This window comes from Balaenoptera borealis (genome assembly GCF_965194805.1).
Source record: "Balaenoptera borealis genome assembly, chromosome: 20".
In the NCBI taxonomy this organism is placed as follows: domain Eukaryota; kingdom Metazoa; phylum Chordata; class Mammalia; order Artiodactyla; family Balaenopteridae; genus Balaenoptera; species Balaenoptera borealis.
This window is the reverse complement of record NC_138879.1, coordinates 7,230,801-7,247,578: the sequence shown is the minus strand read 5'-3', so window position 1 is coordinate 7,247,578 and position 16,778 is coordinate 7,230,801. Positions and strand designations below refer to the sequence as shown.

General features: G+C 52.0%; 2 protein-coding genes across 9 annotated transcripts in view; one reads left to right on the top strand and one right to left on the bottom strand.

The window, feature by feature from the left end:
• The window catches only part of GGA3 (golgi associated, gamma adaptin ear containing, ARF binding protein 3), a 26,012-nt gene extending 9,234 nt beyond the window's left edge, over nucleotides 1-16,778 (top strand). For 3 of the 6 annotated variants that reach the window (XM_082372924.1, XM_082372928.1, XM_082372929.1), the window contains 11 exons: nucleotides 103-183; nucleotides 665-802; nucleotides 1,381-1,462; nucleotides 1,592-1,708; nucleotides 2,015-2,254; nucleotides 2,640-2,710; nucleotides 2,997-3,292; nucleotides 3,508-3,731; nucleotides 4,046-4,215; nucleotides 4,348-4,458; nucleotides 4,590-6,489. In XM_082372924.1, the coding sequence (XP_082229050.1) occupies nucleotides 103-183; nucleotides 665-802; nucleotides 1,381-1,462; nucleotides 1,592-1,708; nucleotides 2,015-2,254; nucleotides 2,640-2,710; nucleotides 2,997-3,292; nucleotides 3,508-3,731; nucleotides 4,046-4,215; nucleotides 4,348-4,458; nucleotides 4,590-4,808 (1,749 nt within the window). In that variant the 3' untranslated portion in view covers nucleotides 4,809-6,489. Of the gene's footprint in view, nucleotides 1-102; nucleotides 184-664; nucleotides 803-1,380; nucleotides 1,463-1,591; nucleotides 1,709-2,014; nucleotides 2,255-2,639; nucleotides 2,711-2,996; nucleotides 3,293-3,507; nucleotides 3,732-4,045; nucleotides 4,216-4,347; nucleotides 4,459-4,589; nucleotides 6,490-6,510; nucleotides 6,606-12,308 lie in introns of those variants that run through there. The other 3 variants (XM_082372926.1, XM_082372925.1, XM_082372927.1) reach the window with 3 other exon arrangements.
• The window catches only part of NUP85 (nucleoporin 85), a 29,650-nt gene continuing 19,655 nt past the window's right edge, over nucleotides 6,784-16,778 (bottom strand). For 2 of the 3 annotated variants that reach the window (XM_082372930.1, XM_082372931.1), the window contains exons 12-19: nucleotides 10,851-10,934; nucleotides 10,629-10,694; nucleotides 10,288-10,439; nucleotides 9,421-9,538; nucleotides 9,216-9,316; nucleotides 7,873-8,024; nucleotides 7,439-7,540; nucleotides 6,784-7,050 (exon numbers count right to left, since the gene is read on the bottom strand). In XM_082372930.1, coding sequence (XP_082229056.1) covers nucleotides 6,949-7,050; nucleotides 7,439-7,540; nucleotides 7,873-8,024; nucleotides 9,216-9,316; nucleotides 9,421-9,538; nucleotides 10,288-10,439; nucleotides 10,629-10,694; nucleotides 10,851-10,934 — 877 coding nt within the window. In that variant the 3' untranslated portion in view covers nucleotides 6,784-6,948. Of the gene's footprint in view, nucleotides 7,066-7,438; nucleotides 7,541-7,872; nucleotides 8,025-9,215; nucleotides 9,317-9,420; nucleotides 9,539-10,287; nucleotides 10,440-10,628; nucleotides 10,695-10,850; nucleotides 10,935-16,778 lie in introns of all 3 variants that reach the window. The other variant, XM_082372932.1, reaches the window with a different exon arrangement.

The window sequence follows — 16,778 nt, the reverse complement described above, 5'->3', positions numbered from 1 at the left end:
CTTGAGGTGCGGGCCTGCTCAGTGCTGTGGGGAGCTCCGGTCCTGTGTTCTCCCAGGTGGGGAGCTGCCTGTCCCTTCACCTCTGATACCCTCCTCTTCCAGCTTTTAGCCAAGTTGTTGAAAAGCAAAAACCCAGACGACCTGCAGGAGGCCAACAAGCTCATCAAGTCCATGGTGAAGGAAGTGAGTGGGTCCCGAGCCTTGGGGTGGAGGATCGCGTGGCCACAGAGCAGAGGTCGCTTCCCCTGGTGCTGCGCCTGTTGTTCGCCCTGTCCCAGCCCTCGCCTGGGAGGAGGAGCATGGCAGCTTCTGGGGGAGGATGGGCTAGAGGAGCAAGAGTAGCTGGGGCCGAGTCTGGGGGCAGGGAGGGCTGTTGCTTTAAAAGAGAAACTGCAGATGGGGTCTGAGGCCAGCGGTTGCCAGGAATCATGCCTTGAGGGCAGAAAGAGAGACGCGGATGTTTTGAACAAACGTGGACACCGGGGGGGACGTGGCCGGGGAGGGGGGGACAAACAAGAAGAACCGTGCATTGAGACGAGCTTCCGTGGGGCTGGCCTCTGCTCTCACGTTCTCTGGGAAGGTGTGATCCTTGCCTGTCGGGATTCTGGGGAGGCAGTGGGATGGGTCCAGTTGAGCTCTTTCTCCTCGGTCCTCTTTGATGCAGGATGAGGCGCGGATCCAGAAGGTGACCAAGCGTCTGCACACTTTAGAGGAGGTCAATAACAACGTAAAGCTGCTCAGTGAGATGCTGCTTCATTACAGCAAAGAGGATTCTTCAGAGGCAGATAAAGAGCTCATGAAGGTAGGCCCCGCTCTGGGAGGTCCAGGCTCCGGGAGAGGGAGCCAGCCTTGGCCGAGTCCCAGCCCTGAGACGCCGCTACACGCCTGGTGTTCCCTCACCTCTTAACCGGCACAGCAGCCAGGTAGAGGGGAGTGGCGCCCCATTTTGCACACGAGCCATGGCTGACTTGCGCAGGGTGCGTGCGCTCCACGTACCCCTACACCTGCGTGACTCTGCAGACCCGCTTCGGGGCCCGCCCCTGCTCCGCCTCGCTCCCTGCCTCGCAGACATCTGGGCAGAGGCCGGCCCGGAGCCCCTGATGCTCACCTCAGCCCTCAGTCACATAGATACTCTGAATTCTGAGGCATGTGCCAGCCTGGGAGGCAGGAAGGGACACACTGTCCTGGTGACTTCTCCGCCTGAGCAGGCGTCTTGGGTGGGACAGAGTGGTGGAGGCTGGTGGCAAGGTGTGTGCTCCGAGCCCAGCTCTGCCGGTAACTGACCGTGGTGCCAGGGGAGCTCGCGAGTGGGCGTGAACGCTGAGTTAGATGATCTCCAAGAACCCTGCCAGCTCGTTTTTCTGCCTGGGTCTCTTCTAGGAGCTGTTTGATCGGTGTGAGAGCAAGAGGCGGACGTTATTCAAACTAGCCAGCGAGACAGAGGACAACGACAGTAGTTTAGGTAAGTGAAGAGGGGGTGACAGAGATGAGCTGGGAACTGGGATGTGTGTGTGTGTGTGTGTGTGTGTGTGTGTGTGTGTGTGGTGGGGTGCCGTCATGGCCAGGAGTGAGAAGTCTCTCTCCGTTCTAGGGGACATCCTGCAGGCCAGTGACAACCTCTCCCGGGTCATCAACTCTTATAAAACAGTCATTGAAGGGCAGGTCATCAATGGTGAGGTGGTCACCTCAGCCATTCCTGACTCTGAAGGTAAAGTGTTCCGGTCCCCACTCCCGACCCCTCTGGACCAGCCCCGGTCCCCACCACCAGGCCGCGGTGCAGGTTGACCAGTGTGTCATCCCACAGGGCCCGAGGGGGTTCTGAGCCACTCCAAGCGGTCCCCCTGGGAGGTCTGCACAGGTCTCCCCTGCCTGCCTTCCCTGCTGGCTTTTCAGCCTTCCCCTGGCACAGGTGCTCTGGGATCAGGCCAGAGGCTGTGTCAGGGTTCCCCCTCCCCCTGTGCAGCCACTAGAGTGGCCCCTGATTATTCCTGTCCCCTTCCATTCGTCCGTCCAGGAAAGCACCGCTCCAGTAACCAGGGCACTCTCATTGACCTTGCCGAGTTGGACACGCCGAGCAGCTTGTCCCCAGTGCTGGCCCCCGCGCCCTGCCCCTCGGGCATCCCTGTCCTCCCTCCGCCCCCCCAGGCCTCGGGACCCGGGCGTAGCCACTCGTCCAGCCAGGCCGAGGCGCCCCCGGGACCCAGCAGCACAGGCCACACCCTCAGCCTGCTGGACGAGGAGCTGCTCTGCTTGGGTGCGTCCTGGGGCTGGAAAGGGCTTCCGGTGGGGCCGGTAGGGAAGCTGGGCGCGTGGGAGCGGGAGGAGGTCTGAGGGGCCGTGTGCTTAGCGAGGGTGGGGAAGGAGGCTTCGGCTGTAGGCAGAGAGCCAAGTGCGGTGTTCCTCGGGGGGGACACAGCAGACCCAATGTCTTGCTCTGCTCCCCTCTCCCCGGGAGGTGCCCCCTCAACGTAAGGACTGAAGAGGATCCGCTCCCCTCTGGAGGCTGCCTGGGGGACACCTCTCCACCCTGTCACCCACGGACGCCCCGCTGGTCACGTGACCCTACCTCGGGCGAGGTGGGGCTGGGACTGCCCGAGCCCAGAGCCTCTTCTCACCGCAGTCGTCTTCTCTGTTCTCAGGTCTCACTGACCCAGCCCCCTGTGCTCCTCCCAGAGAGTCAGCCGGAAACAGCCAGTGGCCCCTGTTCCAGGTAGGGGCACAGGTGACGTGACTGCAGGGCTCGACTGCCTTCCCTCCCTCCTGTCCTCCCGCTCCCCGACCAGGCCTCGGCCGCAGTTGTCTGCTCGCTTGACCCCTTAGGGCACCGCGCCGGCTACGGTGCTTTCCCTGCCCTGTCCTTGGAGGACAGGCTGCTCGTCCGGAAGGGCTGCAGTAGGGCCCCCGGTAAAGGGGTGGCGGGTGGAGAGCCCGGATCCCCCGCCGCTCGCAGGGCCCTTCGCGCCCTCCGCCCACTCAACGCTTTCCGTTCCCCACAGAAGGAACGCTCGAACCTGGACTTCTTCAGCCCCAAACCCGGGACTGGTGCCTGTAGCCTCTCAGATGGGCCTCTCCTGCAGCCCTCAGCAGCCCCCGCAGGCAACTCCCAGGCCCCCGTGGTCCCAGCCAGCGTTCCGGCCCCCCCGGCAGGCTCCTTCTCGTTTTCCACTGGCCTGGCCCCAGCTTTGGCCCCCAAGGCTGAGCCCGCGGCCCCCGGGCACCATGGTTCAGCTTTGGGCGACAGCACCCTGCGCCAGCTGGACGCCCTTGATCAGCTTCTAGAAGAGGCCAAAGCGTAATGAGTGGGAGAGAGGGGCTGGTGGGGAGGGCGGGCCCGGGCGTGGCAGAGCCAGAGGCAGCGCCGGAGGGGTCGTGGGTGTTCCCTCTAAGTCTGGAATCTGGAAGCTAGGGAGGGGAAGAAGCGGCTCTAGCCTGGGAGACCTCAGTGAGGGGCAGCCCAGCAGCTCTGCCTGGTCTCCGACATGCCCTGTCCTCCTTCCTGCCTCCCAGGACCTCAGGCCTGGTGAAACCCGTCTCCTCCGGCTTCTTCGCTGGCGCTGCCACCTCCCCTCTGCTCCCCACCAGCGCCTCAGCTAGACCTCTCCTCCCCTTCTCCACGGGGCCCGGCAGCCCTCTCTTCCAGCCACCTGCCTTCCAGCCCCAGGGCAGCCCCATGCAGGGGCCCGAGCTCTCCCTGACCAGTGTCCACGTCCCCCTGGAGTCTATCAAGCCTAGTAGGTGTTGGAGGCTTGGGGCGAGAGGGGAGGTGGGGCTCACAACTTGCAGCGTTGTGGGGGACGTGAGAGGGGTGGGAGGGTACAGGCTCTCCGGGCCGGCGTCCCTTAGAGCTGCATGTGGCCCACCTAACCGCTGTCTCGGCCTGTGCTTGTTCCCAGCATGCGCTCTCAGGAGGTCCTGCAGAAGTTCTTCCCCAGACTCCTGGGAGCCTCTGTCACAGGGTCGCCGTGCCCTCCCGCTTGGCTGCAGTGCTCTGCTGGCTGTCTTCAGCCTTCCTCTCCTTCCACACTCACGTGCCCCCTTCTTACAGGCAGCGCCCTTCCTGTGACAGCCTATGATAAAAATGGCTTCCGCATCCTCTTCCATTTTGCCAAGGAGTGTCCTCCAGGACGGCCTGACGTGCTGGTGGTGGTAGTGTCCATGCTGAACACGGCTCCCTTGCCTATCAAGAGCATCGTGCTGCAGGCTGCAGTGCCCAAGGTACCCCCGGCTTCCTGGAGCCTTTAGAGGAAGAATTCACCTGTACCTTGCACCCACTGCGTCCAATCCCAGTTCCATCTCAGGGGCACCTACAGTCTCTCTTCAAAGGAGCTTCTCTCTCTTTCTCTTTAGTCAATGAAAGTGAAGTTGCAGCCACCCTCTGGGACAGAACTCTCTCCGTTTAGCCCCATCCAGCCACCTGCAGCCATCACCCAGGTCATGCTGCTGGCCAATCCACTGAAGGTGAGCTAGACTGGGGATCTCAGCCTAAAGCCCTGGCTGCCCCAGGTTAGGGCTCGGGAATATCACCTCCCAACCTGGGGTGTTGTGATACCACAGCCATTAACCTGCGTCCCTTCTCTACCCTGGTTCAGTGGCTGAGTGAGGACAAGGTGGTAGGAGCAGGGCCTGTCCCGCAGCACAGAAAGGGCCCCAAGGGTATCACAGAAGAGAGCGTCTCACACGCTGCCCCTCTGCCGCAGGAGAAGGCGAGGCTTCGGTACAGGCTGACCTTCGCCTTGGGGGAGCAGCTGAGCACGGAGGTGGGTGAGGTGGACCAGTTCCCTCCTGTGGAGCAGTGGGGGAACCTATGACCCCAGAGGACACTGTCATCTGCACTTTGGAGCCCAGGCAGGCTGCCCTGAGACGGGAGGCTCTCCAGGTCCAGTCCTTCTCCACGTCCTGACTGCAGTGCTTAAGAGCCTTGACGTGGAACAGGGGGCCTGGGCATTGCTGCCAGGAGCCGAGCTGCTGCTGTGATGATCTCTCCTCCTTTGGCCCCCTAAAAGGACCTGTTTTTATCTACCTGTGTGACTTGAAGTGGCCACGTGCATCAGGGGTGGGGAGTGGCCCCAGACTCTGCACCCCTGCCCTGGGAACATGGATCCAGGGCTGGAGTAGGTTTTTTCCCCTTGTGCTGGCGTCCTCTGATGCCACATAGGGGGAGGTCTCCAAAGACAGACTCAGGGCCCTCCCTCAAGGACCACGTCCTCACATCCCCAGAGGTCTCAGCTCCCCATTGCTACTCCGTGCTTCCCCTTGGCAGGCTCCTGCTCCCATCTCCAGGGAGGTGGGCAAAGCCCAATGGTCCTGAACGGCCCTGGGCCCAGAGTAAGGAGTTGGTGTGCTGCCAGATCTCCAACCCTGCCCTCCATGGGCAGCGTCATCCTGGAGTGGCCACTGGATGATGAGTTGTGTGCTTGTCCCTGGTGGTGGCAGGCTGTGTCCTATGGACATTGCAGTAGGACAAGGAACTCAAGCTATTTATTAGAAACAGTAGAACTTGGCCTCATGGCAGCCTAAACTGCAGATAGGAAGGAAAGAAGATGGAAGAGAAGCAGTGTTTCTCCTTCTCCGGAAGCAGGTCCTCAGCACTTTCTGGGAAAAGTGTGCCTCCTGCTACGGGAGCAGGCCATCCTACTCACTCACTACCTCTTGCTCCGCATGAAATAAACTGCTGTCCTGCCCTTCACGCCTCTGAAGGGGAGGACGACTCCCAGCGCCCTGTGTCCTCCTGCTTCGGCCTCCCCGCCTCCCACCAGATGGCCTGTGGTGTGGCACATGATCGGGAACAGGAGGCCTCAGGGTCAGACACGTTGCACTAGGTTTATGTCCATACCTGCTGCCCAGAAACCCTGTCCCCAGCCGCCCAGGGGCACTGTCAGCAAGATGTTGGGTCTGGAGGTGGTGAGATTAGGGGCCTTGCTTGAATCGAGTCACCAGACCCTATTGCTTCAACAGTGCTCATCCCAAGCTGCTCCACCCACTAGATGCGACTGGGCCAGGGGCTCTAGGCCTCAGAGGGCAACAGGAGAGAGAGAATCACCAGCTGGGGAATGAGCACACAGCTCACCTGAGCTCAGCTGGACAGGCTCAGACCCATCTCTGGGGAAAGGTGGCACAAACCATGTTCCCTGACCCCTCCCTGCTCCTTGCCAGGCTTCCTTACTCTATCAATATAGAGGTCATCTCCCCTTCCCTCCCACTGTTGGCAAGCAGGTTTCACTGCTTCACTAGGACAGTCAAAAGTGAATCAATTTCACTACTTAAGGAATAAATTGAAGAGCTTTCCAGAGACGGGCTGCTGAAGCCCTGGGAAGGTCTGTGGGACTACTATATGGAAATGTACCTTTATGATAAGCTTTAGACTTTAAAATTATTTATGAGTGTTACTCGTTACTATTGAGGTCACTGCTTCGTGACAAAAAACTGTACTGGATATATCAACTGCTGCCCTTGTTTTGCTGCATGTGAAATAAAACCATTTTCGCCCTATTTGGAATCCTTCCAATACAGACACCAATCACCCCAGCGCGGGGGAAGGTGCCACTTATGAATTCCAAATGTAGACAGGTGGATGTGCTGGCATCACCTGAGGTTGTTGCTGAAAGGTAAGGTTCCTAGACCGTTTTCTTTTTTAAAGAAGATAACCGGAAAGTTAACAGATGATTGTGAGGTGAAGCCAAATTTCAGAAGCACAAGTAAACCACTGAATGCTCTTGTTCAAATTTCTACTTACAAGCAGGAGGGCACTGCATTCACCGTAACTTCTGGGGGTGGCTTTTTCTCTAAGAAGACAGCTACCTCAGGTTTACAGTGGTGGTAGATGAAAACTCCCTAGATGTAAGAACTGTAAGTTCTATAAGAACTTGCCTTATATTTGCAAAAGAAAACATTTATTATTTTAAAAATGTATATACATTGCCTTACAAAGATAACATGTTGGAGCCGGCCTCAGGAACCTTCCAATGAGCCTTCTTTTATAATTGACCGAGCAAGATTTCGTGCAAGAGCAAGTCTCAGCATTTCCACCTTGGTGGTCTCTACATCATCATCCTAAAAGCAAAAAGCCTGCATGAGGCACAGCAGGAAGTTTACCTTCTTTATAGTTCCCCAGACTGTCTAATCCAAAGGTAGATAGACGGCATATAACATTCAGTAGTATCTTCCAGCAAGTTCTTAATATAAGAGATGGAGCTGCATGCAAAGGACCACTCTGACTGACTGACTGACAGGAAAGAAAAAACAGAGACGAGAACACTAGAATCACCCCATTTTCTCCTAAAAGAAGTTGGTGTGTCACAGTTACAGGTTAAGAGATATCTTAAGAGGCATGTGAGTTTGTAAGGGGCCAGCATCTCGGGGGTGGGGGGTACACCTGAGCTAGAAGGAGCCTTTTCTCGTCTCCACTGTGCTACCAACAAACTGGAAAAGCTCAGCTGACCTGGAGTTGCTGGGCATCAGGCTCTCCACGCACTGGTCTTTCTGAGGTCAAGTCCTCCAGACATCTCATCAGCTCGTATGTTTGCTCTGCTGAAAAAATCACCTAGGAGAGAGACGCTGCTTCGCTTAGCTGCTCCCCAGCCAAAGCCTGCAGTGGTTTGGGCATGGGCTCAAGCTGAGACAGCCTTCCTTGTATCTCACTTGGAGAAGTGTGCTTTCTGTATGCAGCCCTGGGAGGGTAGAGCAGCCCCCCATTCTCACTCCCAGCTCCTGTCAGGGTCCTGGGCTGAGCACTGTCAGTAGACAGATGCCACATTTCAAATTAAGTAGTTTTTCTTGTGTAGATACGGATTTCCAGAGTGGGCGCTATAGGGGAATATGCACGCATGCACACACACACGCACAGAAGAAAATCACTGTGGACTCAACCTGTACCTGTTTCTGTTCCAAAAGGGGCAAGGCATCTGTTAGTAGTGTCATCCAGAAAGACCGGGGGGCAATCTGGGACGTCATCAATGACAGGAGAAGAGAAGCAGCATCAACAAAACGCTTCTCCCCATATAACCGGTGGAACTCGCGGTACTTTCCTGTTGAGAACAGAGCACACTAAGTCACCTCTGACCCTAAACAAAAGAGACCCCAGACCAGCCTTTCCACAGAGCAAGGAAATTCTTCCAGAGTGGCCTCCAAGCTCACGGGCCAATAAGACCAAAAGGATTCAAAATACACGCTTAAAAGGGGCTCCAGAGAGCCAAACCTGGGAGAATATAAGCATCAATATAAACAGGAGTCATGAATTACAACAGATTGAATAAAATAACCCGTAAGGCCATTACTGATGTAAATGAAAGAATAAACGGGGACCAAGAGGAAGCCTGCCATACAGTGGAATGCCAACTATGAAACACAAGGACTGGCAGTCAGAAAATCACCAGTAGTTACTAAAACTAGTGGGTCGAAGTTTGATGAGAAACAAGACATTTAAAAAAAAAAAAAAAAAAAAAGAAACAAGACATTTAAATAATCCCAAAGTATCCCTCCACAAATTGTTAAAGGGAAAATCTTTAACCAAGTGACCAAGGTGAACTCCACCAATAAGGGGACAACACTGAGGAGGACACATCACCTCAGTGGAATTCCTGCCCAAATATATAATCCGAGGCTGCTCATGGATAAACCCCAAGTGAGAACATTCTACAAGAGAGCTGAACTGACTCTTCAAAAATGTCAAGATTAAGGAAGCACCAAGAAAGGCAGAGGCACTAATGAGACATGAAAACTAAATTCATGAACCTAGACACAAATAAAGGACATTATTGGGACAACTGATGGAATCAGAATATGGATTAGATGAGAGTATTATATCAACGTTGAACCTCCTGATTTTCATAACTGTGGTTAAATAAGAGAATGTTCTTATTCTTAAGCAATGCATGCTCAGGTATTTATGGAGAAAGTCTCCATATAAATCTCCAACTTATTTTCCGACTGTTCCCCCAAAAACCTGACTGAGAGAATAAAACAAATGAGGCAAAGTATAAATAACTGGTGAATCTGGATAAAGTGTGTATGGGAGTTCCTTATTCTTTACACTACTTTCACAACTTCTAAGCCTGAAATTACCAGAAAATAAAACGTTACCAAACAATATCTTTTGCAGAGACTGGTACACAGGGTTCCATGTGTTTTAGACTGGAGAAGCCTAGAACAGTCCCTCCAATCTCCATAACCGTCCACCTGTGCCGAAGGTCCAGGGGACAGAGCACAGAGAGACTCACCCAGGAACGTCAGTCGATCGCTGAGCATCATGGCTGGCCCCAGGTTGTCAATGAGATCCAAATCAGAAAAGCAGCCTCGCTCACAGTAATCCCTGAGGAACCTACAAGGCCCGGCCCAGAGATCAGAGCAGCAGTCCCAGGCCCACCTCCTCAGCCTCCCAACTGCCCAGGCAGTACCCAGGAAGCACACACAGATTGAGCCCACCTGTCTGAGACCAGCGTGGCAAAGGCGGCATCTTTGGCTCGAATGCTCCAAGAGAGGGCAGAGCCCAGGCGATTGTTGCGGACAGCTTTCATGGCCAAGATCTTACAAATGCTGCGAACTTTGCAGGGAAAACAGTAAAGACGAAACTTTCACCCTACAAATCACTCCATTCCTGAACCCTGCTGGGAAAGGAGCAGCTTCCCACCTCCTCTGAGCTTTACACGGCTTCTCTGTAGGCTGCAAATACAGTTTGGCCCGCAGAACTAGGAACTTTGAGGTTTATAAATTGTCTCCTGGCAGGACTGGCTTTGTGAGTGGGTTTCATTTCAGGGGTGGTAAAAATCTTTGTATTGCTCCCCACAGATCAGCGCCTCCATTATCTGTCCACATGCTGAAAATCCTACTATCCTTTGGGTCTCGAATGCTGTATGCTTTCAGAGACGGTCATAAACATGCAATTACCTCTGGGAAGAACAACAACTTAGGTTTTTATCATTCGACAGTGAGGGAGAGGAGAAGGGGCCACCATCAGCATCGTTCCTTCCCGTGCTCTCCCCGGGCCACCTCCGGTCCTGCTTCCCCACCCAGCCAGCCTTAGCCAGCAACTGCAACCCACCTGGGACAAGTCACCTCGCACCTGCCCCAGCCTGACCTCTGGCAAACGTGTGAGAGAAGTGGGTCAGGACCTTTATAACCAGGCAATGGGCTCGACTGCTTCTAGGTCCCAACGGATCCCTAGCTCTCTGTCCCTCCGCAATGATTTTCCTGCGTTTTGGTTTACCTCCTGGCACCCAGTGCCCAGACGCTCTCCAGTCTGGCTCACATGGCATGAGCATAGAGGGTATGCTGGGAGGAGGGCCAACTCACCTTGCTCAGTCATCTGCCGCTGCTCGCAAACCCGCAGCACCTTGAGGGCTTTCTGCTCTGTGCTCAGAGGGATCCGCTCAATATGCAGCTCCAAGGAAACTCGGCCCAGCTCAGGGCAGTAGTCAAAGTAATCCACCCCCAGCTGCCACAGGCTGCACAGGTCCGAGGAGGACAGACGTGAGGGCCTGGGGCTTGGGAATTAGCACCCAAGGCGGCTCCTCCCCCAGACCTTGCAGCCTTCAGGGAACCAGACGGGAGAGAACACAGTCCAAGCTCCACTGGCAGCAGCTGCCTGCTGAAGAGCACCCCACTGCCACCCCACGCCCTTGGGGCCGTCCTACCTGTGATGAGCAAAGAGTCCTGAGGCATATTCCAGCAAGAGGAACTCTCTCATGTTGGATCCAAAGCTGGAATAAAACATAACACAGGACCAAGACGCTGGGCCTGCTCTATTCAGGGCCCCCTTCGGCAGCCCAACCTCCCTTCTAGGCACTCGGTTCAACCCACCCTCAAGAGCGTGGATGGCGGCAAGAAAAGGGTTGGCGTGGCCAAGGCGTACTTACTAGAGGTTGTGCGACTGGAGGAGTTTGCAGTGATCCAGCAGGTCTGTCAGATGGGCCACAAACCACCAGTTGCTCAGGGCGATGCTACAGGTTCAGACACAAGGCAAGACGCAAAGTCAGGATGAGAGGGCATGGCCCACATGAGTGGAGTGTAAGCAGGAACCCCACGTGTCTTTTGCTTAAAAACGATGGCAGGGACAGAGGCAAGCTGGAATCTGTTTGGGAGCACAGAGTGAGAAGTTTCTGCCCACCAGGTGGGGACTAGTAACAGACACTGAGAAGGACATTCAACCCCCAAAGCAGCAGCCAATGATACTTTTCAATGGAGAATGTCACACAGAAAATGAAATAAAATCCAGGAACCCAATTAGATATAGAAATTGCGGACACAGAATAACATATAAGAAAAGGACTGGGCTTCCCTGGTGGCGCAGTGGTTGAGAGTCGGCCTGCCAATGCAGGGGACACGGGTTCGAGCCCTGGTCTGGGAGGATCCCACATGCCGCGGAGCAACTGGGCCCGTGGGCCACAATTGCTGAGCCTGCGCGTCTGGAGCCTGTGCTCCGCAACAGGAGGGGCCGCGATGGTGAGAGGCCCGCGCGCCGCTATGAGGAGTGGTCCCCACTTGCCGCAACTGGAGAACGCCCTCGCACAGAAACGAAGACTCAACACAGTCATAAATAAATAAATAAAAGAACGTGAATTTCTAAAAAAAAAAAGAAAAGGACTGAAAGGGACTTCCCTGGCGGTCCAGTGGTTAAGACTCCGCACTTCCAAAGCAGGGGGCACGGGTTCGATCCCTGGTCGGGGAACTAAGATCCCACATGCCATGCCATGCGGCCGGTGGGGGGGGGGAATAAAAAAATAGAAAAGGACCGAAAGATTGGTGGGTTTTGATTCTTAATGAAACATGGAATTCAAAAGAACATCTTCTTTTGCATTGGAATTTGCTGTTAATTTTTGTTTCATAGTTTTGATTAGTGTACTTTATGGACACAACTATATATAGGATGTCACTTTAAAAACCATCTTGTGTTATCTATTAATACTTTGTTATCTATTACTACTTTGTATAAAGAAATTATTTTTTGTTCGGTTACATGATTTGTAATTTGATTTTATTGGATATGTAATCTGACACATAATGAAAAGTCAGAAGTCCTTCCCCAAACCACATTTTAATCGAAACCTAGAATCATCTGTAGCCCTTGTTAGGAATGACATTTCCTAGGGCCCTCTAAAGGTCTGATTAAATTTTTTACATCATCAACTTCTGTAAACTCTCTAGCGTCATTTTGTGTAGAGTATACTATGCACTTACTGTCAGTGTGCATACATCATTTTGACTTATATTTTTCATTTGTTACTTGGTGTAGGCCTTCCTGTATCTGTATATAATGCTTGACTATTAAAATCTTGGGAGAGGGAAAAGAAACTTTAATGGTTTCTTTCTGTAAGGCAAGATCAACCCCAAGTAAAGTGGAGGGAGCAGACTAAGGCAACTACACTGTCCCAGGTGTAATCATTCACTAAGGTAAACAATTCTGCTTTCAGGATATAAAAAGAATGGGGATTGATTTACACTGAATTACTGGATAAATGTTTAAAGTTTTTGCCTTCATCTTAGGGATACGGATACTATGATACTTCATCTGCTCCAGAATTCCATCATTATGGAATATCATTTGGCCTCCCTAAATTTCTTTCATATATTAGATATATTCCAACTTTACTAACAGCTATGCATATGTATCTGACATTCAAAAAACTATGCCGATTTTCAAAAACGCTTTTATTTCTACTACCACCTTCGAACACTAAGCTCTGTAAGTTCATTACAGGCTATACAAAGCATCACGCTCCAATGCGTTTTTGTTGTTGCTGCTGGCTGCGCCTCTCCGCTTGAAGGATCTCAGTTCCCCGACCAGGGAGTGAACCCAGTGAAAGCCCAGAACCCTAACCACTAGGCCGACAGGGAACCCCCTTTGCTCAAATTCTTATAGGGTGCTTCCTTGGTCCAGGATTGCCTTTAACGATGACTTTCATAATTTTGTAATTCTGCTGCATTCCTTCTTGATTTTGTCCTTTTTAGACAAGAGTCCCAATAAATACGATATCTCTTTATGACAGTCCCCTAAACAAACCCTGACTCAATGGATGTTTTTTCTCTTAACTGTTCTAATTTCATCATAGGTCCTTTGTGTATCAAGTTTTTTTTTTACTTGGTTGCGCCAGGTCTTAGTTGCGGCATGCATGTAGGATCTAGGTCCCTGACCAGGAATCGAACCTGGGCCCCCGGCATTGGCAGCGTGGAGTCTTAACCACTGCGCCACCAGGGAAGTCCCAATAATTTAAAAGTTTAAAATACTGTTATTTCATTTACTAGAGAGCGATTTAACAAAGTGTGACAACTGGAACTCCAGGCTGCCCTTTCAGCCAGTCACTTACCTCTCTGTATCCCTTTCATCTATAAAATGGAAGTAATTTTACCTCTTGCCTACCTGGACTGTTTTAAGAAAAAAGTGGTAAAATAGATATAAACTGCTTTAAAAAGAGTATTTTTGAACAGTACTCTATATAAATAAAAAAACAGTAAACCTGAGCTTGAAGTTAACACATAACTTGTCCTCTACTTAAACTGCTTACCAACAACTACGGACATGCTGAAAAGCATAGCTGTGTCCATAGGAAAGCACTGCAAATTGGTTCAAATCCAGTCCTGCTACTCAATGACTGACCACTTCATTTCTTTTAACTTCGGCTTCATTGTCAAAGGGAAGGAATTATAATGGTCAATACAGTGCTTTGAGATTCTGAAGCTATCTTCAGAGTTATGACAAATTCAAATATAATAGATGAAATCAGAAATGACCAGTCCTAAGAATAAAATATCATATAAGGTGAGAAAGTGTATACTGAGAAGATGTAAAAACAAGCTGCCTCCTCACATATAAAATCACGCACATCCCCCACCCCTCCCAGAATAAGTTCTCTATAGAAAATTAGTCATGAGGGTTGTCTGAACAGAGGGCTGAAGGATGAGAAGGAACCTGCCAGAGGAAGACAAGGGAAAGGAGCATTCCTGAAATAGAGGAAACAGCCAGTGTGAAGGCTCAGCAGTGGCAAGTAAGCTTGTCTTGTTCCCACTTCAAAATGAAGCCCGTGTGACTCAAACTTCAAGACAGGTGGAGGCCAGCTCACTTAGGGCCTTGTGATGAGAAACCACAGGGACAGTGAACAGGAGAATGGCATGGTTTAAGTTTTAAAAGATCACTTAGGCTCTTCTGTGATAATGGACAGTACAGAGATAGGTGATGGTGGGAAGCCAGTAAGGGGCCACCTGTTAACGGTTCAGGGAAGGGCTTCCCCGGTGGCACAGTGGTTAGGAATCCACCTGCCAAGGCAGGGTACACAGGTTCAACCCCTGGCCCCGGAAGATCCCACATGCCGCATAACAACTAGGCCCGTACGCCGCAACTAGTGAGCCTGCGCTCTGGAGCCCGCGAGCCACAACTACTGAGCCCATGTGCCACAACTACTGAAGCCCGTGCTCCACGACGAGAGAAGCCACTGCACCACAACCAAGAGTAGCCCCCGCTCGCCACATCTAGAGGAAGCCCGCGCACAGCAACGAAGACCCAACGCAGCCAAAAATAAATAAATAAATTTATTTTTTTAAAAAAACAGTTTAGGGTAACAGTGATGGGGCTGGGCCATGCCAGTGGCTGGGGAGGGAGCGAGAAGTAGCTGGTTGTGAGATATGTTGTTTGGTTTTTTTTTTATAAATTTATTTACTTACTTATTTATTTATTTATTTATTTTTGGCTGCGTTGGGTGTTCGTTGCTGCGTGTGGGCTTTCTCTAGTTGCCGCGAGCAGGGGCTACTCTTTGTTGTGGTGCCAGCTTCTCACTGCAGTGGCTTCTCTTGTTACGGAGCACGGACTCTAGGTGCGGGGGCTTCAGTAGTTGTGGCACGTGGGCTCGGTAGTTGTGGCTCACAGGCTCTAGAGCGCAGGCCCAGCAGTTGTGGCGCACGGGCTTAGTTGCTCTGCGGTACGTGGGATCTTTCCAGACCAGGGCTTGAACCGCAAGTCCCCTGCATTGGCAGGCGGATTCTTAACCACTGTGCCACCAGAGGAGCCCCAAGATATGTTTTCAAGTTGAGCTAACAGGACTTACCAATAGACTGGTTAGTGCTTAAGAACTCAGTAAACAGTATGGACTTTGGTGAAGGACTTTGGGTCCAAATACCCACAGAGCCCCTTGTTAGCTAGCTGGCAGGGTGACTTTATTAGGCCTCACATTCCTTGTTTGTAAGATAGGCATGAAATAATAGCACCTAAGGTTTGTTGCATGATAAAATGAAATACTCTATAAAAGCTAATAAATGTGAACTATTATTATCACCATCCCTGTAATTATTACCACTTTGTACACAGGTGACTGTACTGGCCTTAGGACTGGTCTCCCAGTCACCAGCCTTGCTGTCCTCACGCTCATCAGACTGCTCTTTCTCAAATACAAATTTCATGGCACTGTCCTGCTGAAAATCCTCAGTGGCTCCCCATTTTCATAAAGTCAAAACTATGGGGAATAGTTTATTTGGTCCTTGATAATCCGATTTCTTTCCTACCTCTGTCACCAATTCAAGCCACCTCTCATTTAGTCTTTTGGTTCTATAGAGATGTTTGCAGTTCCTTAAGCAGGTAACAGACCATATTTCTTCCCTGCCTGTGCCTTCTCCCATGCTTTCTCTCTGCCTAAAATGACCTTTTCTAGTGTTCTTCGCTAAACTTTTCAGGAATCAACCTAAGTGTAGCCTCCTTAAGGAGCTTTTCCTGACTTCCAATCTGATATAGGGTCCTCTTTTAAGGGATCCCACAACATCTGGTCTAGACTGTAAACTCCATACAAGAAAAACTGCTGTAATCTCAAAGCTTGGTACAGTGTGAGGCACATAACAGATGTCTGATAAATGCGGAACGAGTTGCACTTAAAAAGAAAGAGGTGGGGGAGTAGGCTGGGTGAGGGGGAAACAATATCTCAGCCTCCCAAAACAGCTGCTGTTACCTAGACTTCTAGCTGATGGTTACAGCAATACAGCCAGCAAGGGGGCCGTGGAAGACCCCGGAGCTAAGGCAGCCACGACACACGCCAGTCTGCACAGCCCTCGGGTGTCTTCCCAGAGGGCACACCAGCCTCAGGGCTGCAGGGCAGCGACCACTGAGGCCAAGAACTAATGAAAAGGCTTGAGTGACCGAGACTGGAAGAAGTGCTAAATGAAAACGGACACTAGGGCCTTGTGCAAGTCTGAACAACACAGGTTTTGGATGTTCACACACATATAAAATGGAGAATTCCGAATGCAGGCTCTAAATGGAACAAGTGAACAAGCCCACTGTTCAAAGATGTCCAGGGAAGACTTAATTAGCTGCGCTGGGGTGGCCTCTGCTGGAAAAGGGAGAACTCTGGGGCCGGGAAGACCCGCGAAGGCCTATGGTGAAGGCCCTACCCTGGGTTAACAACTGTAACCCTCCAATGGACTGTGTGCCCTGCACTGGGGCTGCTGTCACCCCCTCATGCCAACCCCATGTCCTGCTTTTCTGGTGGCTCTGCAGCAACCACTGCCTCTGACCAGCCAAGATCTGGTGGCTGTGGACCTTCTTCTGTGAATAGAGCGGGAGGGTCTGTACACACCGATCTACCCTGAAGCCAAGGTAACGGGCTGGGCCAAAGGTCTGACAAGAAGATTCTAGATTAGGCAAACATTAAACTGGACCTCTTCTTAGTTTTTTTTTTTTTTTTAATTTATTTATTTATTTATTTATGGCTGTGTTGGGTCTTCGTTTCTGTGCGAGGGCTTTCTCTTGCGGCAAGTGGGGGCCACTCTTCATCGCGGTGCGCGGGCCTCTCACTATCATGGCCTCT